Genomic DNA, 23,707 nt, shown 5'->3' with positions numbered 1-23,707 from the left:
AGTTGCATGTAGTGTGCAATTTAGTGTGGTGGGAGTAAGTGGGGGACAGAAAAGGAATGAGCTGGAGAGGACGTTTAAGTGAAGAGAGAGAAATACAAGGCACAGGACAGGGGCAGAAGTGGACGTGTGTCTGGGACAGAAGCTAGTGAAGACTGACACATGGAGGATTCTGAAACTGAAAGCAATGACAAGGTAAAACCCTCTACTTATATTAGGGAGTCTGATACAGGAGATGAGGGCAGTGATGAGGTGGAATGCTTGGGTACTCAGATGCCATGGATTATGAAGTGAGGTTAATAGCTGAGTATCGCTTTCTTGGCAGCATATTCTGCCACTGCGTAGTCAATTTTGCTCTTTGCTGCAGTTGGGATGGTCCCTGAACAGCTTTCTCCTGATCAAGTTCAGGTTAAACATGATATTGAAGTTACAGAACAGCTGGTATACACTATGACCGATTTTTATGAATGGCCCTGCCTCTGATAACGTAGAATATGATTCTGAAGCTGTAGTGAATTCCTCTATATAACCTGCAATATGATCAGTCATGTTGTTGCACAAGGCCGGTCTTACATTTGGTTATTCCACAGGGGCATGACTGATGGTGCTACGGGTTGGAGGAAGTACGACAAAGATGGACCAGGTTATATTTGATATGCCAGTTAGGAGGCAAATTTCCACTGAGAGAGAGAGAGAGAGAGAGAGAGAGAGAGAGAGAGAGAGAGAGACAGACAGACAGACAGACAGACAGAGAGAGAGAGAGCGAGACAGACAGAGAGAGAGAGAGCGAGACAGACAGAGAGAGAGAGAGCGAGAGAGACAGACAGAGAGACAGACAGAGAGAGCGAGAGAGACCTAACTTAAGGTACAGTCAATACAAGTAATCTATAATTAACCAACACACACCACCATTGCTGCAATTAAAAATTAACCTTGAGCAGTCTAATAAGCCACACTAACAATCTTAATGGTATACAAATTTTCAGTGGTATAAACTGTGCAAAACATTCTGTGTAAGAAATCAGCAGAGAAGCGCATCATATGATTATACTGGAATGTACTGACAGTTATCACAGAAAAATCAGGATACGGTCACAATGGCAGGGGCAATAACTGCAATACAGTAATAAATTTGGTAATTTGTCAAACATGAATTGTACATGGAAATGTGTTCAGGTGGAGGGGGGAGGGGTTAGTGTCAAAGAAGCTAAGAGGAGTGCCTAGTACACAACAGGCAGATTTGGGTCAGAGTACCTCGTCTCATGCATTAGAGACAATTTTCACAACTGTAGTTTTGACACAAATTCAAATGGCCCACTTGGACCACCAGTCACCCTCACACATTCATCCTTACTGAAAGCTTATCAGTGTTATGCTGACACAAGGAACTGAACACTGGTTGTTAGGTCAGTTTAAGTGTGACAAGAGCTTCCAGCCCCATTATGAGGACAGAAAGCAGCAAAACGTCTGCCCACCACCAATGAAAAGCTTTTTTGTGTGTCCAGTCAACAGTAGATATGGTGGATCTCCTTTCAGAATGTCTTGTACTTTGCTGCAAAATCGACATATTAAATAAATTTGTTTGACAAGTTAATGAGTCCTCTGATTTCTACCACATTAATCAAAGCTGCTGCTGCTGCTGCTGCTTCTTCTGGACTAGCCTCTGTCGTAAATATAAGTGAAGACAGTGATTCGAGTCACTGGTGTAACGAGTTATTGCTTGAAAGTTACCTGTAATAAAAGTGTCAAGACTACAATCGAAACAAAAATTTGATCTGGAAAGAATCACTGTTTGCTTACCACTGAAAAGATGAGTGAAATAAGCGTGAGAGTGAGTCAAATGAAACCTTCAATATTTTTTAAAAATATTATTTACTGTGCAGAAATGGTACAAAGTTGTATCACTTTTCAATATAATCTCACCCACGCTCAACGCAAGTCCTCCAGCACTTACAAAGTGTATAAATTCCTGTAGAAAAAAATTCTTTGGTAGTCCGTGCAACCAATCATGCACTGCGCGGTGTACCTCTTCATCAGAAAGGAACTTCTTTCCTCCCATTGCGTCTGAGTGGTCCAAACATATGGAAATCACTTGGTGATGAGGAATGGCGCCATTCCTTGCTGGCTTTCTTCATTTCCGGTTGGTGGAAGTGAACCCAGGTTTTGTCCCCAGTAACGATTCTTGCAAGGAAGCCATCACCTTCTCATTCAAAGGGCTCAAGAAGATCTTCACAAGCATCAGTATGTCATTAACTCATTTCAGGAGTCAGTTGCCGTGGGACCCATCTTGCAGACACTTTGTGAAACTGGAGCACATCATGCATAACGTGGTGTGCTGACCCATGACTAATCTGTAAACATGCTGCATTGTCATTCATTGTCACTTCACTATGGCTTGAACTGCTGCAATGTTTGGTGGAGTCACAACTTGTTGTGCCTGCCTGACCTGGATGAGGAGCATCTTCCACTGAAGTCACACCATTTGTGAACTTCCTACTCCATTCTAAGACTTGCTGCTGTGACAAACATGCATCCCCTTACTGAACCTCCATTCATCAATGAATTTCAGTAGGTTTCACACCTTCACTACGCAAAAACCGAATAAAAGAATGCTGTTCTTCCCTGGTGCGAGTCACAAGTGGGGCGGCCATCTTTATACTCATACTGCGATGATATGTGTGCATCTGCACTATGCTGCCACCTACAGGCCATTCTGCACGCTATTTGTAGCACACTTACCAAATTACAGGATAACGGCCCAAAATTTCAATTTGTTATTACATATTTAAGGTTTTCATTTGAGTCACCCTCTTATTAGTTTCAATGGTGTTCATAGACAACTGAAGTTATAAAAACTGAACCAAGCTCCAGATCCAATGTATCCATTGCCGGTCCTATACTGAATTTGCAGCTGATTTAGCCCCTCTTTTAACTATAATAATATCATCGATACCAGGAAGAGAAAACAGTACTGAGTAGTCTGAGTGTAGGTCACACCTGTCTATAAGAAGGGTAGAGGAATTGATCCACAGAACTACCATCCTACATCCATGACACTGATTTGTTGTAGAACATTAAAACATATTCTCAGCTCGGACATAATGAGATAGCCCTAGCAGAATAATATCCATGCCAGCCAGATGTATTGTGATAGCAATGCTCATTTGAACAACATGCTGCAAGCTTTGAATGGAGGCAATGAAGTAACGGCAGTATTTTTTTATTTCCAAAATGAATTTCTATTAATACCACATTTACGCTTGTTATCAAAAGTGTGATTTTTAGGGAGTATCAAGCAAAAAATTTGACTGGATTGACTACGTTTTTGATGGAAAGACATGATAAGAGTCATCAACAGATGTTGAGGTAACTTTGGGTGTGCCACAGGGAAGTTAATTGCGGATGTTGCTGTCCAGATCTTATATGAATTACCTTGCAAACATTATTACTAGTGACCTAACATTTTTTGCAGGTGATTGATTCAGCTATACACTGAGGTGACAAAAGTCACGGGATACCTCCTAATGTTGCGTCAGACCACCTTTTGTGTGGCACAGTGCAGCAACTCAGCACGGCATGGATTCGACGAGTCACTGGAAATCCCCTGCAGAAATACTGCACCATGCTGCTTCTACAGCCATACATAACTGCAGAAGTGTTACCGCCGCAGGATTTTGTGAGCAAACTGACCTCTCGATTATGTCCCATAAGTGTTCAGTGGAGTTCACATCAGGCAATGTGGGTGGAAAAATTCTTCATTGAAATTGCCCAGAATGATCTGACATGGCACAGTGTCATCCATAATAATTCTTACGTTGTTTGGAAACATGAAGTCCATGAATGGCTGCCAGTAATCTCTAACTAGCCAAACAATACCATTTCCAGTTCATGATCAGTTCAGTTGGACCACAGAACCCAGTCCACTACATGTTGACAGAGTCCACACTATTATGGAGCCACCAACAGGTTACACATTGCCTTGTTGACAACTTGGGTCCGTGGCTTTGTCGGGTCCATGCCACACACTAATCCTACCACGTGATCTTACCAAAAGAATTATGGACAGTTTTCCAGTCATACTCTGTCCAAGTGACATAGTCACAAGTGCAGGAGAGGTGCTGCAGGCATTGCTATGCTGTTAGCAAAGTCACTCTTGTCAGTCATTTGCTTGCGTAGTCCAATAATGACAAATTTCAAGGCACTGTCTTAACAGATGCATTTATCATAGATCCCAAATAGATTTATGTGGTTATTCCATGCAGTATTGCTTGTCTGTTAGTACTGACAACTCTACACAAACACCACTGCTCTGTTGTTGAGTGAAGCCCACTCACCACTGCATTGTCTGTGATGAGAGAGGATGCCTGAAATTTGATGTTTTGGCATGCTCTTGACACTTTTGGTATTTCAATATTTAATTCCTTAATAACTTCACAAATGGGTGTCCATACATCTAATTCTAACTACCCTCCCGTGTTCAAAGTCTTAATTCCCATCATGTTGCCAGAATCATGCTTGATACCATTTCAAACCAATGACCTTAGTACAAATGACAGCTCCACCAATGTACTAGCCTTTTATGCCTTGCATATGCAAAACTACTGCCATTTTTATATGTGCTTATCGCTACCCCACAACTTTCGTCACCTCAGTGTAAAGAAGTACAGTGTGACACAAGTGACATCAATGTTCAGTTACAGCCTGGTAAGATTTAAAACTGGTGCAAAGAATGGCACCTTGTTTTAAATGTTGAGAAATTAAAAACTGTGCACTTCACAAAACGAAAACCTTAGTAATACAATATTATCATATAAATATGTTGAAGTTCTGTCATGGGTAAAGCTCACAGCAGACTTCAATTTATTGGTAGTATACTAGGGAAATCTGGTCAGTCTACAAAGGAGATTACTTGTAAATCATCCATCCTAAAATACTGCTGAAGTGTATGGGACCCATATCAAATAGGAACCCACAGGTGATACTGAACACATACAGAGAAGGGTGGCACAAATGGTCACAGGTTTGTTCGATCCATGGGAGAGTACCACAGAACTGCCAAAAAATGAACTAGCACACTCTTTAAGATGGACATGAATTATCCAAGAAAGCCTGCTTACCAAGTATTAGGAACTGGATTCAAATTATGCCACTCAGAACATTTTATAGCTCCATATATACCACTTCCACAGGAATTCTGAGGAGGTGGTTGGATTAATTACAGCTTGCATGGAGACATTAAAACAATTACTCTTCTAACACCCCATACACGAATGGAACAGGGAAAGAAACCCTAATAACTGGCAGTGAGGCGTACCCCTCGTTATGAACTGTATAGTAGTTTGCAGAGTGTAGATGTAGAGTGTAGATAATGTTATTAGATGGGCAGTCCACAAACAGCATGGCGTGAAGTAACCACCAGCAAATATATAGTCTAACACAGGTGGCTTGAGGTGAATGAAGTAATGAATAAATGCCAAACATGAAAGTTCTTACATTCTAGAAAATTCAGAAATTTATTTTCACTTCTAATGACCTCTGATTTCAGGAAGGCAGACAGCTCTAAAAGAAATTACCAACATGAACCATGAACAACATTTTTGTTTGCTTTTTCCTGAGACAGGAATATGAATTATCAAGTGGGTAACAAGTGCCACTTATGTAATGGAGAATCACTTCCCATTTGCTGAGTATGAAAGACCACATTTCACAGAATTCTCATACCAGAGACATTGCAGTAGCATGTAAACAGTTTACCTGCATTACCACTTCGTCTTCGCTTTCTAGGTGTGACTGATGAATCGCCATCACTGTCCGATTTTCTTTCCTGAAAGAAACGAAAGTTCAGCACTTAAATAAATGTAAATCAACAAAATTTGTGTGTAAATCACTATCACAAAGACTGCAATATGTCTACATATATATTCTGCAAGCCACTGTAATGTGAATAGAAGAGGGCTCCTCTCACTACACTATTTGTTAGGGTCATGGGAGAAGACGTTTTACCATGGAGATAAAGTGTCAAACAATACGAAGATGTGTAAAAACTACATCTTTTACTAGTGCTGGAGCAACCAGAGACAGTGTTTGGACAGTATACAAAGTCTCTTCTTTCACTTGCCTCTATCCTCTCACCCAATTTCCATTTTGTCAACACCACTCACACTGGTTGGGAGAGATAATTAAGACCCATTGACACATGTGGAAATAGGAACTGTCTCTCACCACATTCCATAGGTCAGCACTGTTGGTTCAAGCAAACCTGGGTCAAGCACTAAAAGAGAAACCGAGAAATTTATTACCAGCCTGTTGGAAGGGAGGCGCTTCCACAATAATGTCTGCTGAACTCAGGACCATGAGTTTAAAAAAAGAAAAAAACTGTATGAACATTCAATCATTTGATAAAGTGATGCACTAGATAAATTAAGTATGAAATTTTGGATGGAGACTCATCAACCCAAGTAAGAATAACTTCTGACTTGTACCAGAGGACAGTGCTGGAACTCTAGTCATTCTTATTTTATGTTAATGAGCTGACCAACAGTACTAATAGCAACCTCAGACTTTTCACAAATGGTACTTACCAATAATGAATTATTGTCAGGAAAGATATGCAGAAATAATCAAACAGATATGAAAAAAAAATTCAAAGTGGGGCAAAGATTGTTAACTTGGTTTGATGTATAGATAGGTAAAACTCTAGATTTCGCAAAATGAAAAAAAAAATGTCATATACTTTTACTACATTATCAATGATTCAAAATTATGAACAGTAAACTAAGACAATAATAATTTTCAGGAATTCAAAATGGAACAGTTTTGCAGGGTCCATAACAAGTGGATGACTCAGATTCATCTGTGTGGCCAAACTTAGGTAATTGCTAAAAGTGTGAGGGATCAGACCATTTGTTCAACTGACTGAACATATACAAAGAAGGGTGTCACAGATGGTCACAGGTTTGCTTTACTGATGGGAGCAATTATCCTGAGAAAACAGATACAAATTATCCCACAAAAGTCACCTTATGAGAACACAAGAACCAGTATTAGTGAAGAATCTAGAAATATTCTTCAGCCTCATGCATTTAGCTCCCTTAGAAAGTCTGAAGACCAAATTAGGCCATTTACTGTACACATAAAGGCAGTTAATCATCCGTTATTCACTCAGCCCATACTCAATTGCAATGAGGAAAAATCCTAACACATGGTGCCTTCCAAAATACCCTCTGCCACACACTTCAGAGTAGTTTGAGGAATATTTAGGCAAACACACTTATTTATGCACACACACTTCTTAACTGATATTAGAAGAGAGGAAAAATAGAAGAATATACTTAAGTCTCAGGAGAATAAATAAAGAAAAATTATTTAAATACAAGACATAATTAATCCTAAATTTTTCAGCTATTTTTTGACTAACCGTTTTTTCCAATTCATATGAAATGCCGTAACACTAGAACCGTGGCTGAGTCACTGATAATTCTTTTGTTTGTCACTCTTTTGTATTATTGCCTAGAGTGTTACATTTCTGTGACTTTTTATGAAAAAATGTAATTAGTGATTATACTTCATATCACATTTTATGGTGGAAACATGAAAGAGAAATATGAAGATTCACCTAGAACTGCGGAATTGTCAGTTCTGACCCGCCCAGTGCAGTCGCTATAATAATTACGTTTTTCATGTAGCTTCATGCCTATTGTTAGTGTGTGTTTGTCCAACAATTGCAAAAATAGTTTTTACTTCACTTCGGGCTGACGTTCCAGTTTTCAGCAGGGGTTGAGAGGGAGAGAGGTCCAAGCAAGTCTGACCTTGTATGCAGATATTGCGCATCCAGAGTTTTGTACCACGAAAATGGGTTTAGTAGTGCATTCTGTCTGTGTAGATAGTGCTTGTAACTTACGAATATATTATGGCCAAATTTCTACACATGGAAGTGGACATTGTAAATGCTCTAAATGAGATTTTAGATAATGAATCTGAGGGTGAACCATCACCAATAGTTCCGGATTCTTCATCAGAAGACGATGTTACTCCTGAGAAGGTTGTACTGAATGCTGATGAGAAAGGTATGCTTGTTTATGTGTTTGTTTTATAATTTTTGTTTATGTATATGTTGTGTAGACAGTAATTTGAATTGCAACACTTATGTTTATACATTGTTTCCTGTTGAATTTTTAGAAGTTAAATATTACATTTATAAAGATGTTTTATTGTTCTAATATTACACAATATATTCAATATTAAATCACATTCTAATATGTATAACTACTAGTACAGGAACAGCTACCACAAAGACTAAGTCAACTCGAGGAAGTGGATGTCCTGAACGTTGGTGTGGACAACAAATTGGCCAGGGTTCTGGACTACTTCAGTTTCCTTCAGGTAGCGATATTGTAGCACCCGATGGAACAACCTGGAAAGTTGGAGTAATAGGTGAATGTTCAGCTGGAAGATATTGACAACGGAATGTTTTCATAGATAGGACAGGACCATCTCCACATGCAAAACGAAACATGAGTCAGACCTGTTAGAGTGCACAGCATCTAATGGTAACGGACAAAATTTTGAAACATATTGTAAAATGTACAGAAACTGAAGCACCTCATGTACTGAGCTCAGATGAGTGGACTATAAAAATTGAAGAACTGGAAGCTTTTATAGCTATATTGTACGTCCGTGGTGCTATTGGAGCTAAGAGCTTAGAACTGGACACATTGTGGTCAGTGAAGTGGGGAAATAATTTCGTGAAATCAACAATGGCTCGTGACAGATTCAGAGATATAATGCATTATCTCAGATTTGACATTAGATCCACAAGATCAGAACGACTAAGAGAAGACAAGTTTGCTTTGGTATCAGAAATCTGGAATGAGCTCATTGCAAATGGACAGTCTAGCTACATACCGGGTCCATATATAACAATCGACGAACAGCTTTTTCCTTCAAAGTGCCGTTGCAGATTCATGCAGTTTATGGCCTCAAAACTGGACAAATACAGGTAAATACGGGCAAAAGTATTGGATGGCGGTAGATAAAGACTCAAAATGTATTGTGAATGCTATCCTTTATATAGGAAAGGATGACACTAGGCGGAGTGATGAGCGTCTTCATGGCTTTGTTGTAAAAAAATTTATGCAACCTTACCTCAAAAAAGGAATAAGTCATATGTGACAATTTTTTCACCTCCTTAGCGCTCTCTGAGACACTGAAAGCTAATTCTATGAGTCTTGTGGGCACAATATAACAATCGTGCAGGGAAATACCAGTCTGTATCAAGAAGGCAAGAGAACAGTTATAAAGCACAGTATTGTTGAAAAAAGATGATACCACACTTGACTGTTTATCATTGTAAGAGCAACAAGAATGTGCTGATTCTGAGCGCTATGCATCCTTATGTGACGATTGAGGATGGTATAAAAAGAAGCCAGATACCATTACGTTTTATAACTGCTCTAAATATGGAGTGGACATGGTCGACCAAATGGCTCGCAAATACTCTGTCAAAGAACCATCGAGACGTTGGCCTTTTCACACATTTTACAACTTGCTGGATTTGGCTGGGATAAATGTGTGGGTATTGATCAATTCTCTAATTGATAAAAAATTGAAACGCAGGGATTTCATCCTGCAGCTGGGGGAGGAGCTTGCAGAGAAGTACCCAGCGACTAGAAAGACTAGCGTCCCTGTCAGACCTGAAGATATTCCTGACAGACAAAGAAAGGAAACACGTTGCCTTGCAAAGTCTAACTGTGAAGGAAAGAAGTCATTTGTAAAGTGTCACATCTGCAAGAAAACAGTGTGCAACAAATGTGCATCAAAAGACTATTATTTGTGTTCATTATGTAACAGTAGCCAGTACAAACACTCAGCATATACATGTAAGTTTTAAAAAATTTTAATTTGTGTAAACACTTCATTTGTGTAAATATTTCATTATTAATATCGTAGTGCTTCTAACAATAGATTCATTGGCAGTAACAATAACCCATTGACATAGGGGAAATAAAGGAAAAGATCGCAGGTCATTAGTGACTCAGCTGTGTTTCTAGTTATGTCCAAATATCAGTGGTTCTAGTGTTAAAGCACTTCATTTTAGTTACTGCACAATGGGACTACATACTTTTCCCAATGAACCCACATAAATTCATTATATTCAGGAAATTTGTATCTCTGCCTTACTTCCAAGTGACATACGTGGTCTTGTCTTACACCCTTTGGTGGCACATGAGCTGTTGGTACTCTACTGTTCTTTGCTTGGATTTTTGATCCACTTCATTGCTTGATGTCCCTCATTTTGCTGCAGTGGTAGCTATCTGGCATAAGAATTCATCAACTTCCACACAAAATTTGCTTCCACTCTGGGATAGAGCAAGAAAATCCTGAGACCCAAAGAGCCAACACAACCTCTGGCTCACCCTGCATTCATGAGAATTACAGAGAGCATGGGTGATACTAATTGGGCTATAATGGTCCAGCTCTAAAAGGTGTTTACGCAGTTTCAGTACTGGGACAAATATACATTCTTGCCATTGTGATATGAACTTGCCCTCACTCCTGATGCTGTTAAAGATGGTAAAGCTATGACACCAACAGTACCCTGATAGATGTTTAATCACTTGGATTTGGATGTGGATGTGGTCTGGTGTTAGGGCTGTATCAGGGCAGTGGACTAAGACGGCGACAAATTCCCACTTACTGAATGGAGCATTACATGGCTCCAGTGGTGTGTAGTGAAAAATAATTGCTTTTGCTCCATCCAATCTTTTGGGACACAAATGGCAGGTTGATAATTCTCAGATGCAGATGTCCGGGCTTAAAGAAGAGCAGAATGTTCAGCAATGTCATCTGGATCAGTGTAGACTGTGCCATTCAAGGTAATACGAGGCACATCTGTAGGTGTCTAGTATCCATAGAGATCTCTGATCTTATCCCAAACCTGAAAGGACAGGTACATAGTCTGATGGTTTAAAGATCCCATTTCCAGCATACTTATTTCCATTGTTTTATTAGGAGGCAGGCCCGAACATGAAGCTGCTTACAGGCGATAAGGTGCTTTGTTGCCGAGTGCTGCTTAGAGCATTGGAGAGCCCACATACAATCTCTAATGGCTTCTGTAGCATTTTATGACCACCAGGGTAATGCATCCCCTGGCTGTTGTCCTTTAGAACAATAACATTGCTATTCCCACCAAGGAAGGGTTGGAAATCTTTCAGCTGGACTTCGGGAATGAAATCTCCTCACTAGAAAAAATGTTTACAAAGTATATGGACCTAAGAGGGATGGTGACATTTGGTACATTTACATCAAAAATATACTTTTTCCGTCAAGGCAAGAAATTGTCTCCTTACCGACAAACTACACACACACACACACACACACACACACACACACACACACACACACACACACACACACACACACACACACACACACACACACAATAACGCCACTGTATAGTGCATGGCGGAGGGTATCGTGTATCACTTCTTGTCATTTCCTTTGCCGTTTCACTTGTAAACAGAGGGAGATGAAAATGACAATTTGCTTGCATATGAGCCCGAATTTCATCTGTGTTAACTGTGTGATTCTTATGCAACACGTATATTTGGTGGGACTAGAATCGTTCTTCAGTCAGCTTCAAATTCCAGTTACTTACATTTCCTCACGAGTTTCCCGAAAAGAACATTGCCTTCTCTCCACTGATTCCTGTTTGAGTTCCCAAAGAATCTCTAAAATTCTTGTGTTGTTCGAACCTACCAGCAACAAATGAGTAAACTGCTTCTGAATTGCTTTGATATCTTCCTTTAATCTAACCTGGTGCAGATCGCAGACACTAACAGTATTCAAGAGCAGGTTGCCTCAGTGCCCCATATGTCGTCTCATTTACAGATGAACCACACTTTCCCAAAACTTTTCCCAATAAACCAAAATTGACTATTTGCTTTCCCTGCCACAATCCTGACATGCTCATTCCATTTCATGTAACTTTGCAACATTATGCAGAGATATTTAAATGACGTGACTGTGTGAAGCAGAGCACTACTCACACTGTATCTTAACATTATGAGTTTTTCTTCATTCTCATCTGCATTAATGTACACTTACTTCTCTACTTTAGACCCAGCTGCCATACATCATACCAACTAGAAATTTTGGCCAAGTCATCATCTATCATCATACTGTCATCCTCAACACCCTCCCATACTCCAAAGCACCAGCAGCAAACAGCAGATTGCTGCTCACTGTCTGCCATATCATTTGTGTGTATAGACAACAACAGCAGCCCTATCTTACTTTACTGGGGCACTGCTGACATTAACCTTGTCTCTGATGAACACTCGCTGTAGAGAACAATGTACTGGGCTCTTTTACTTACGAAGCCTTTGTGCCACTCTCATACCTAGGAACCTATTGCACATGCTAAGGCCTTCGTTAACCGTCTGTTACTAATGTTTGTAGCATCCCGTACTCGTTCTTTTCACCACACGTGAGATTATGTACAAAACTGTTGTTGCGTGTGGAAATTTAATTGACGTCAGACATACGAAAAGTCATTCTCTGAATGGATTAGCAAATCTTAGAAGTGTTTATCACCACACACCACCGCGCAAGCTTACAAGGGAAGGTTCCCATTTGAATCTAAATCTAAGACAGATGCTGAACATGACAGAAGGGAACCATGTATATGACTCCCGCTCTCGACCAAGAACTGCTTCACTATAAGTAACCAAGCACTTTCATTTTCATCCTCGTGTTCTCTTGTCAAGCCTCCGAATAAACACCATAAATGTATTTTTGGACTGCGCAGACGTTTGCAGCTTGCTTATACACTAGCGTGGCTTGCTTACTCCAGCCCACAAAATTGCCCCTTTACAGTAATCAAAGATGTAAACAGCATATGTTTCGAGCTCTCCAGTGTCATCCATTTATGTGAATTAATCTTCTGCTCGATTTGTCAGGTTTCCTCCACACAAGCCATCGACAGTGCACTTCCGCGTGTTCAGATGAGTCATTTCCAATTCGTGCACAATATTTCGACGACAGACATGATCGTCCCCTCTCAGTGCCACGAGTTTAGTCGTCTCATGTCCTCGCCACCCAGACTCAACCCTAAGAAAATGATCTGGTCAGTTGTCAAAATATCGTACACAGAACGGATTGGCGGAACACACAGAAGCATACCGTTAACTGTCTGTATGTAAACGGTGTGCAGCTCCTCAACACGACAAACCTCGAGAGGCCCTCAGGGAGATCGCTTATGAGGGGCAGCGTACGCTAGGAATGGCTCTGTGATGCTACACCGACGCTTTGATTAAACGGATACTTCAGTTATAATGAAAGGTATTTAGAGGCTTAAGAGGTGAAACCAGCCGATGAGCAACTAAGTTATTTCCAAGCCATTCTGATGAAGAAAACAACAAATTGGTTCTTCCTTTAGGATGACAGTTCTCACAGCAAAGTAACGAAAAATCGAGGTGTTTTGGTGGATTTGGACCACCACGCATGTGTCTGTGGTCAGAGACTTTATCCACACCCTTATGGGAATCCATGAATCCCACACCGAGAGACTGCAACGAACATTTTCAGCAGATCCCAAATGGCCTCGCTGCCCACATACGATTAGTAAGGAGGCGTTTCATAGCCAGACAGTATTGGTATAGTATGCATGGGAAGTGGGTGTAGCAAGGAACCCTCACTGCTAATGGAGTGCTTGAAGTTGCCGCCAGATGGTAAGTGGTAGTTCCCCAGCATCTCATCAGCACAGAATGGGTGTGGCTCTTGTCCTGTAACTGCCTGTAGCCAGCCGGAACCCCTCATAGTGGAGATTGTCACCGATTTTCAGGTACAAACGCCTCGCTGACCTGTAAACTGTGCACCGAAAGTCCAGTCAGGCCTGCATGTAAGCCCTGTAAAACTGGAGCAGACATATCTCACACGCTCCCCAAAACCTGTGGCTAAGAAACTTTAAAATGTTTAGTGTCTTCTGGGAACTTGCCTTCAGGTGTGGTAACCACAATAGTGTGGAGTCGAAAATGAGGCATAGAAACTGCACAGGCTTTAAAAACGAGAATGGTGTTCCACATATGCAGTTCAAGTAAATTAAAAATACGACATGAACACACACACACACACACACACACACACACACACACACACACACACACACACTATTCTCTGCAGAAAATGTAAAGGCGGTGTTTGCAACCCGCTCCTAAGCTTTTCTACTTTCACTTGCAACTGACGAGTTGCTGTTGCAATACCGAAGGAGGAACAGAACACTGCAAAATCATTCACAAATAACGAACACTGTATGGCACTCTTTACCACACATATGATACTTCTTATGGATATGGCGAAGATAGTAGCAATTACAACACTGCCTTGAGCGACATCCTCCTGCTCGAAACTATTCGACAACATGTCACTGACTTGGAACTGAAAAAAAAGTGCTTTAATAAAAATGACCGCATAAAGAAAGGGAGATCACCACAGAAGCCCCATTGGTAGGGCTGCCTTACAATATGGTGTCTCCAAGTCGTGTCGTATATCCTACTGATAAAGAACGAGGCTATTTGCACAGGAAACCCTGCTGTATAGCGGCCTCTTGCAGGGTCTCGTTGCCGACAGTGGATAGCTATCTCCTGAATCCTCACTGAGAGCGACTTACGAGCTGCCTTGTATCTAACACCCAGACCAGACCACCGTTAACCATTCGCTCCAAGGTCTTGCCTGTACAGCTCGTTAAGGCGACGCTCCAGTAACCACTGGGAAACGTTTGGTACTTTCCCGGTTTGAGAAGAGGCACCAAAATTCCTTTGTGGCGGCAGCACCGTCCAACGCACGAAGGGCTGAACTACGGCACTGCCGACACAAGTAGGGGCAGCTGTACCGTTATGCGGAATTTCGGCAACGGTGCGTCGCACACCGGACCGCACGGGAACAAAGCTGCCACCAGTGCGAGCTAGTCGACGCGACGCGACACACGTCTCCCCAGTTCTTCCGCCGCGGACCACGTGCGTCGAGTCAACGTGACTCCGCCGTAAATGCGTACGCGCGGTCGTAAACGCAGTCGCCGTTAAATTGTCTTTCGCTTCTTCGCGGACGTTACGGCGCCTCCGGTCGCGCCAAGAGCAGGACATTCTGTGACGCGGCCTTTTGTCTCGCTCGGTCCACGCGGTCGCGCCACGGCTCGTCACTGGAGTGTGCACCCTCCGGGATCGGTGACCGAGCCGTGCCGCCAGTGCAACGCGCCTATATAGGCGGACATTAGCGAAGTATATTATTTGTCATTTATTGTAACGGCAGGAAAAATAAATGTGTCCTGTCCAGAAACCGCTTTAGTCATTTATTGCCACAAAGCCTCTCCCATGAGCACAGTGCGTGGGCGCGGTGATAAATGCCGGTTCACTGCACATGAGCGACTGTAAGCGGGGATACAGCACGTACCCGCTTCACCTTCCTTCCATTTGCTGGGAAAGTTGCTTGTCTGCCTTATCAAATTAGACCACTTCGGAAGACTTCCTTTGACGCTGGTTGCAAGTTTTGCAGCATGCTGTACGGGTTTCGTCGTGACTGGGCACGGTATCATAAGCTGCTGACAGTGCAGAGTCCAACTCTCGCACGCAAAGTAAGCAGTTTTAGACCTCCTAATTGTCAGACCTTGTGTCCAACTCGGCGTTTTCCGTGGAGTAGCGGTAACGACAGAATGTTGTATCCCAGCTGACAGTGGCCCTAGTCAGCGCAAATTGCTCTGCCATTGTCTCAAAAATGTCTCCAGGTGATGTCACAGCCCTGCAGAAGTCACAGTAGCACATTCCACCATCGTGCTGTGAGATGACATTCATCGAGCAGCACTAGTCGAACAGTGCATGCAATCCACAGTTACGAGAATATGTGGACAGTGTAGGTGAAGCAGAATTACTCTCCAATCAAACAATATTATTTACTTTGATACATATTTTGAGATTCTGTTAGGGTGTGTTGATGCAAGGATGCTGAGAATGTCGAAATGTGTAATTTACACCTTATAAAATCTCGGATGGGGCAACAATATGAAATAGGATGGATTACAACTCACCACATGGAAGAGATGTTGGGCATCAACCAAGCACATTGTAGGAACACAGGGTTTTTTGAGCTACAGAGCTTAATCCTCCATAAAATGATGAAAGAGAAAAACCATGCACACACACAGAAGGGTAGTAAGGCCTAAACGTGGAGAACAGCTATCTCAGCTGATGTGGCTGTACACAAGAAATGTGTCATGGGGATGGAGGGCAGTATGAGGAAAGGGTGGGGTAGGATGCTGCAGTGCTGCCTGTGGGAGGAAGCATATATATTGTTGTGACAGGACGGTTGGGTGGGGTAGGGGGGGAAGGGTTGGGGAGAGTAGCACAAAAGGTGAAAAAACTGTGCAGGTGCACTGGGGGGTGACAGAAGGCGTGCGTAGAACTGGAGTGGGAGCAGGCGTTGGGACAGAAGCAGGTGTAGATGAGGCCCGAACAGTGACAGCGCAGACATCGAAACAGTCGAAGCCTAGCACATCAGGTCAGGCAGCCAACTCAAACTGGGCGGTCCAGCTGCCTCTCAGCCACAGTCTAGCAGTGGCCATTCACAGTGACAAACTGCTCGTCAGAGGAGATGTTCACATAGAATGCGGACAGTTTTTTTTCTTTTTTTTTTTTTGGCGCAGAAACAACCGGGGTCATATGTGCACACGGCAAAACTATTGGGCACGAAGACAGAGAGGTGTTAAAAATGACTAAACGTCATTCCCAATTGACATAATAGAAGACAGTGAAAAACAGGGACGTGGAGAAAGAGCTACTAAAGACACCATACAGAAACGGTGGTCCAAAACTAAAAATTAAATGCCCTTCACGGACAGAAAGTAAATCGCGGTCGGCAGCCCACGCGTCAATTGCTAAAACGGTCCATAAATCAGACGGCAAGTGGGAACATAAACGGTTAAGAAATGGAATCTCAGCCAGGAAGAAGCAACCGAGTTAAAATGACTTCCTCCAGCCGGGAGAGCCGAGAGGAGGTCGTCCATGCCACTGGGAGAAGCTTAATAATCTTGAGCTTATTCCCTTAAGGAAGGGCCAATGGCGATGCCGAAGGGACACCACCTCCTGACGGACAGCAACACAGTGATCACTGGAGGGAATATGGAAACTAGCGGCATGAGATAAGAGGACTGCAGCCTTGGCAGCAGCGTCAGCAGCCTTGTTTCCTGGCAGACCGTCATTACCAGGAATCCGCATAAACTTCCCAGTGGCTCCAACAGGAGTGATCAAGTAACAGTTTTCCTGAACCCGTTGCACTAAGGGATGGGCGGTGTAAAACGCACAGAGACTTTGAAGGGCTCTGAGTGAGTCTGAGCACGACAATTTAATAGTCTGTGACGCCAGATGTGCTGTGTGGCCTGATACAAGGCGAAGAGCTCAGCTGTAAATACTGAGCAGTGTGTCGGAAACCGACAACTAAAGACGTGAGTGCCAATGAAGGCACATCTGACCCTACAGTCAGTCTGAGAGCCATCAGTGTACACAAATGTACTATCGCGAAATTCTGTGCGAAACTAACGAAACTGAAGGCTATAGAGTAAGGCTGGAGTAGTGTCCTTACGAAGTCAATGAAGGCCAAGGTTAACGAGGGCCACTTCACAAAGCGAAATTGGTGAAGCATTCGCACCCACTCGGGAAGTTGCAGGTAGTTTGAAATTAAGCTGCCGAAGCAAGCGCCGAAAACGGACTCCAGGAGGCAACAGAGAAGCGGTATGTGCCCCGTACTGGCGATCGAAGCAAGCACGAACGAGGCGGCATAGGATGGGTGGCCACACACAGCAGACAAACAGCACGCCTGAGGAGAAAGTCATGGCGGTAGGACAGTGGTAGTTCAGCAGCTTCAGCATATAGGCTCTCAATTGGGGTAGTGTAAAAGGCGCCAGTGGGCAAATGGATAACATGATGGTGCATGTGTCCATATGGCGTAAGAGGCTGGACGTGCAGATGCATAAACAAAGCACCCACAGTCTAGTTTCGGATGTAAAATGGATCGGTACAAACGGAGGTTCGATCAGCACGGCATGAGGTACCATTGAGGACACGTAGGACATTGAGGAACCACGTAACACGGGCTGCCAAGTAAGACACATGAGAGGGCCGAGAGTTTCCTAGCGAGCATGAGCATCATGAATTTCGTAGTTTCAACGAACAGAAGGAAGGAGAAACCATTTGCGCCACCAGATATTCATACCGATGGGTTTGTCAGTGGAAAAACGAAAACCATTGTCGGTACTCCAGGAGTACAGACCATCGAGACATGCCATTATAGGGTAAATGGCGATAGCTAATAGGCTGATGCTCAGGAGAGAACCCTGAGGCACACCGTCTCCCTGGATAAAGGTGTTCTACAAGGCAGAACCCACATGCACCTTAAGAACCCTGCCTTCTCAAAATTCCTGTAGGAAACGGGGCAGGCAGCCATATAAGCGCCACATGTAAAGAGTTCTCCAGCAGGTGTTTTAGCCTTCACCAAATCGAAAAACACGCCCAAAGTCTGGGATTTGCGCAAAAAACCATTCATGACACAGGTGGAAAAACTAACGAGATAGTCAACTGCACTACAGCACACACTAAATCCACACTGTGTAGTCGTTAGTAAATAATGACACTCGGGCCGGGCGTGATTCATACGTCACATTGCAAATACTGTCGGTGGGAGAAATGGGGCGTAAGCTAGAAGGAAGGTTTTTATCCTTACTGGGCTTGGGTGTGAGGGTGACAGTGGCTTAATGGCAATGCCCAGGAAATGTGCCCTCTGCCCAGATGCGGTTGTACATGTTAAGTAGGAAATGCCTGCCCACAAGAGAGAGGTGCTGCAAGATCTGGATTTGCACATCTGGCCCTGGGGTGGAGGATCGGGATGAGCTGAGAGCACGATCTAGCTCCCTTGTAGTAAAGGCGGCATTGTAGCACTCACTATTCTGAGAAGAGAGAGGTATCGCCAGAGCCTCCTTCGCTCATTTCTGGTGGAGGAAGGCAAAGTGATAGTGGGAAGAACTCAACAGGTCAACAAAATGGCGACCCAAAGTATTTGAGATAGCAATAGTGTCCACGATGATATCATCTGGTACTTTGAAGCCAGAAATTTGAAAATGGATCTTGGTCCCAGACAGTCGTTTGAAGTTGGTCCACATGACAGAGGAAGAGGTGGAACTGTTAAAAGAACTAGTGAATGCAATCCATCTAGTTTTTTTGCTTTCCCGAAGAACGCAACGATACACTGCACGCATCTGCTTTTAATGTATGCAATTTGTCATCATAGGATGGCAGTAAAAACGCGGAGAGAACATCTCCGTGCGCGAATTGCGTCGCGGCATGCCTCAGTCCACTAAGGGACTGGGACACGACGTGGTAAAGAGTAATTGCGAGGACTGGAATGTTCTGCACCAGTAAGGTTAACATTTGTGAGATATTGCACCTGGTCATCACAGCTGGGAAAATACTGTTCTTTGAAGGTCGCCAGGGAGGAGTAAAGCCGCCAGTCAGGCTTAGTAAGGTGCCAATTGGGTGTGCACACAGGTCAGGTAGATATCAGCAAACTGATAGCACATGGGAAATGGACACTCAAGTAGGTGTCACAAAGAATGGACCACACAAGACGATGGGAGAGCTGGGAAGTTCAGAAGTATAGGTCCATATGGGAATGTGTGTGGGAGGAGTCAGACAGGAATGTGGGTGCTTCACTGTTAAGGCAGAAGAGAGGTCGAGTTGATTAAGGAGGTCAGTCAAGAGGGAATCTCTCCGACAGCTTCTGGGAGAACCACAAAGGGGATGGTGTTCATTAACGTCGCCGAGTAGCAGAAATGTAGGAGTTAGCTGCCCAATAACCTCAAGGAAGTCTGCCCTGGTGACATCAAATGCCCAAGGAATATAAACGGTACAAGGGGAAAAAGTCAGGTGAGGAAGATAAAAGGGAATTGCAACAGCTTGAAGATGGGTAATCAGGAAGATGGGTTGACTATGAATGTCATACCCTATGAGCAGCATGACACCCCAATGAGATGGAATGCCGACCCCAGGGGGAATTTCAAAACGACCCAGGAAGGAATATCAAAGCTTAAAGTTGTCGAGAGAGTGCGATTTCGTTTGCTAAAGGCAGCGTACAAGAGGATGCTGCAATGCTAAAAGCTGCCATAAATCCTCTTTGTGGGACCGAAGGCTGCGAACGTTCGAGTGGAGGATAGTCACGATGTGGACGAGACGGAGTGTCACCTCGGTGGCTGCCGAGTGTCAGCCTGCGAAGAGTCACTGCTTCAGGGCACAAATGCAGGAAGATCCTGCTCCATGGGGTGCACAGAAGCACTGGCTGGCTTGTGCTGTCGGTCTATGGAGTCCAACGCAGAAAAACGGTTGGTGGTGCGCCCTGGCGACACTCAGGCCAGCCGGGCTAAGGTGTCGCATAGCAATACTGTCTAAGAGGATCGCCGAGTTGGCGGAGGAGAAGATCGTTTGCCCTTGGTGGACTACTTCGAGCCTTTCTGGTTAGCATAGGAACAGTTGGGTGTTGTTTGGCTGGAGGGATGTAGGAAGTCTTCACAGGAATACTACTACTGCCCTTTGTGGCCTACTGGTTGTGTAGCTGGTGGCTTCGCCCTTTGAGGTGAGAGTTTGATGTCTTGTTGCGCATCTGGACGGGGGGATGGCGATGCTACCGTGACGCTAGGCTATTTCACAACCTCAGAGCTGAATTTGAGGTCGCATGTCTGTGTGGGCAGGTCCTTCATGAACGTAGACGTGCTAAAACAGAACTATCGCTACCAGACTGGAGAACACAGTATTTGCGACTAGCCAACAACTTCCGAGTGAGTGGGTAAGGTACTTTTTCCCTTACCCAGATCTCTTGGGCAGCCCACGCATCAAAGAAAACAGGAAAATACCGAGAGACGGCGGCATGGCCGCCATTGCACTTGATACAGTGGAGAGAAGGAGGCAGACAATTATCATCATGCACATCCCTACAACAGATTACACATTTGGCTGGGTGTCGACATTACGTTCTAGGGTGGTTGAAACGATGACACTGGTAGCAGCACATAAGGTTCTAAATGTACGGTCTGACTGTTAGAATTTCGTAGCCTGCTTTGATCTTGGACAGAAGCACCACTATAGCAAAGGTGAGAAAAATAGTGCGAGTGGGCATTAGGGAGGAATCTACCATTTTTATAACGTGATGGATGGAAATGGCACACTGATCAGAGAGATAAGATAGGATTTCAGCCTTGGTTAAACCGTCAAGCAGCCTAATGTAATTAACGCCACGGGAAGAATTCAGAGGTCCAAGGGCTTCGACACAAACAGGGTAGCTGTGTGAAAGTGAGGTGGTAAGCGGTTGTCGCGCTTGAAAATCAGAAGCAGCCTCCAAAAGCAACGTGCCATTCTGTAAACGATAGCAGGATTTCACAGGGCTCAAAATTGCATCAACACCTTTTTGAATAATAAACGGATTTACCACGGCGAAGGAGTGACTGTCTTCAGTATGTGAGACGACGAGGAACCGTGGTGCAGCTGAAAGGGACTTTGAATCGTTAGCCTCATACCGTTTACGTTTCGTAGATGTCGACTGTAAAGACGATTTGTTCACGGCGAGAAAATCCCCCACGATTGCCAGCATCTCCAACGGCACGCTCCTTCACAAGTGGGCGCACCTACCCTAGGTGACTGTCCGCACCTTCCGAACACCTAACAGAGGAATCACTCGGTAATTTGGGAAGGTTGCAGCTCAGGCAATCATCCCTCTCTGGGACTGGCCTATACCGTGGGGTACGTGCCAACTCTACCTGTCGACCCGGGGCTGGAAATTACTCGTTACCCAGTAACCTGTTACATATCAGACGCGTGGGCCAGCCTTCGGGAGTGCACAGGGAGGAAGAAGAAAACGAGGACCCTCGAACACCCAAGCGGAGGAACGAGAGCAGAAGGTAAAGAAAGGAAAAGGGAACGAAAAACATTGGTGAGAATTGTTCTTATGTCAGCCACAGATACTGCGGAACATTACCAGTAATACCCCAGACGTGTTCCCCAAGGGAGGGGAAAAAGAATAGCGAGAGGATATACATGCAGCACAGAAGGGGAAAGATGCTGCAAAGGCTGGGGCTCCACGGTAGCCGAGCACGAACCCGCCAAAAAGTGGCGAGCCCCACTGGGGGGTGCGGCACAGTGGTTGGAGCCGAGTCAGTAGACTGTGTGGCCACGTTCACAGGTGGCCCTGCCTCTGACACTGTAGGAGATACCCACGATGGGACAAAAATAGGTGACAGTGGTAGGACACACGGGACAGGTCTCACATCTAGGCATGTTCTACTGATACGTGATGCACAGCAAGGAGTAGGGAGTTGTGTTCAAATAGGGAAGGATGCCGATACTGCTTAGGTCGGGTGTGAAGCGGAATGCTGCTGTTGAAGACGTGCGAAATATTTCACATTTTCAGGCACTATGAGAAGTAGTCGAAACTTCAGCAGAATACTTCATGTTGCTTCCATCTCATGTCGTACATAGTTGTGAGGGGGACACTCCTCTGTGGCTGGACATTGTGGACTGGGAAATGACAGGTGACTTGAGAGAAGGGGTGGGAGATACGTTTCTGCACGATGTGGGGAGGATGATTTCGATCTGTTAAGGTCTCAGGAAGGCCATTGGCACATTCACAAAAGAGTCGCTGGTCTGCAAGGTGGTTCAACCGCCGGTCAGTGGGCTGTACAGAAGCAACTTCAGTGCCGAACTGGTGCCGCTGTCAAATCTGAGGTACAGTAAACTGTATGTTCAGTGCATTTGTCATCTGGATATTTCCAATCGTGCAGCAACAAACAGTCTACACTGATCCACAGCTAGCTGCTGAGAAATTCACTGACGTAACATACAATTATCAGTTTAAAAAATGTAGTTCTCTACTCATTTGTTTAAATTTAAAGGATCACGAAATTTAATACGGTCTTTACAGCAATTTGATTTTTGTCAGGCCATCAAACAGTCGTCAGGCCGTGAGTGTCCGTTTGTTCTGGGCAAAGTGGAGTTAAGATTAAAAGTTTGAGTAAGTTGAGAACTTTACTGCTAGTGAATACAGTAGTTTAATGGGTAGCTTTAGTTCTGTGGAAATTAGTGTGTGTCCATATAGAGGCTAGAGTCTAAACAACTATCCAGTGTTGATTAGGATTCCAGTTCTTTGTCAGTCCACGGAAACTTCAGGGGCTGGAATAGGTTGGTGTATCTGTGAGGAACATTAACCAGTATACTGGATGCTAGAAGATCACTTGCCATTTTATGGTTTCTTTTGGACGATTACCTGGAATCAGCGTATGTTCCGATCAGTAGTAGAGTTTCCATACAGAACAATCTTACCATAAAGTGGTTGCCAGTTCAGTTTTGTGTACTGGACGTAGAATTGCTTTACGTTCATGGATATGGCTCAATTGTCTAATATTGTTCTGCCACCTAGAGATATGACGGGAAACACAAAATTTAGAAATCTACCTCCAGCTTTCCAAGGACTGAACTGAAGTTTTTTGGTGCAACGGCAACCTTTAGGCATATCCAGGAGGCACGCTAAAGCCTGCTGTCCCTGACTTGCGCCTGTGAGCAGACACATCCCACGCAGAGCTGCTCGAGTTCACTCAGGCAGACACCCTTCGATGTCCACTAGAGCGCCC

The 23,707-nt window shown here is 43.9% G+C and overlaps 1 protein-coding gene across 1 annotated transcript in view; it reads right to left on the bottom strand.

The window, feature by feature from the left end:
- Nucleotides 1-1,618: 1,618 nt before the first annotated feature.
- LOC124620315 (keratinocyte proline-rich protein-like) overlaps nt 1,619-23,707 on the bottom strand; it is a 41,887-nt gene continuing 19,798 nt past the window's right edge. The window contains exon 2 of the mRNA XM_047146988.1: nt 1,619-1,728. Coding sequence (XP_047002944.1) covers nt 1,619-1,728 — 110 coding nt within the window. The remainder of the gene's footprint in view (nt 1,729-23,707) is intronic.

Source organism: Schistocerca americana, chromosome 6 (genome assembly GCF_021461395.2).
Source record: "Schistocerca americana isolate TAMUIC-IGC-003095 chromosome 6, iqSchAmer2.1, whole genome shotgun sequence".
NCBI lineage: Eukaryota > Metazoa > Arthropoda > Insecta > Orthoptera > Acrididae > Schistocerca > Schistocerca americana.
Note: the sequence above shows the minus strand (reverse complement) of the source record. Positions and strands in the feature narration are given on the sequence as shown.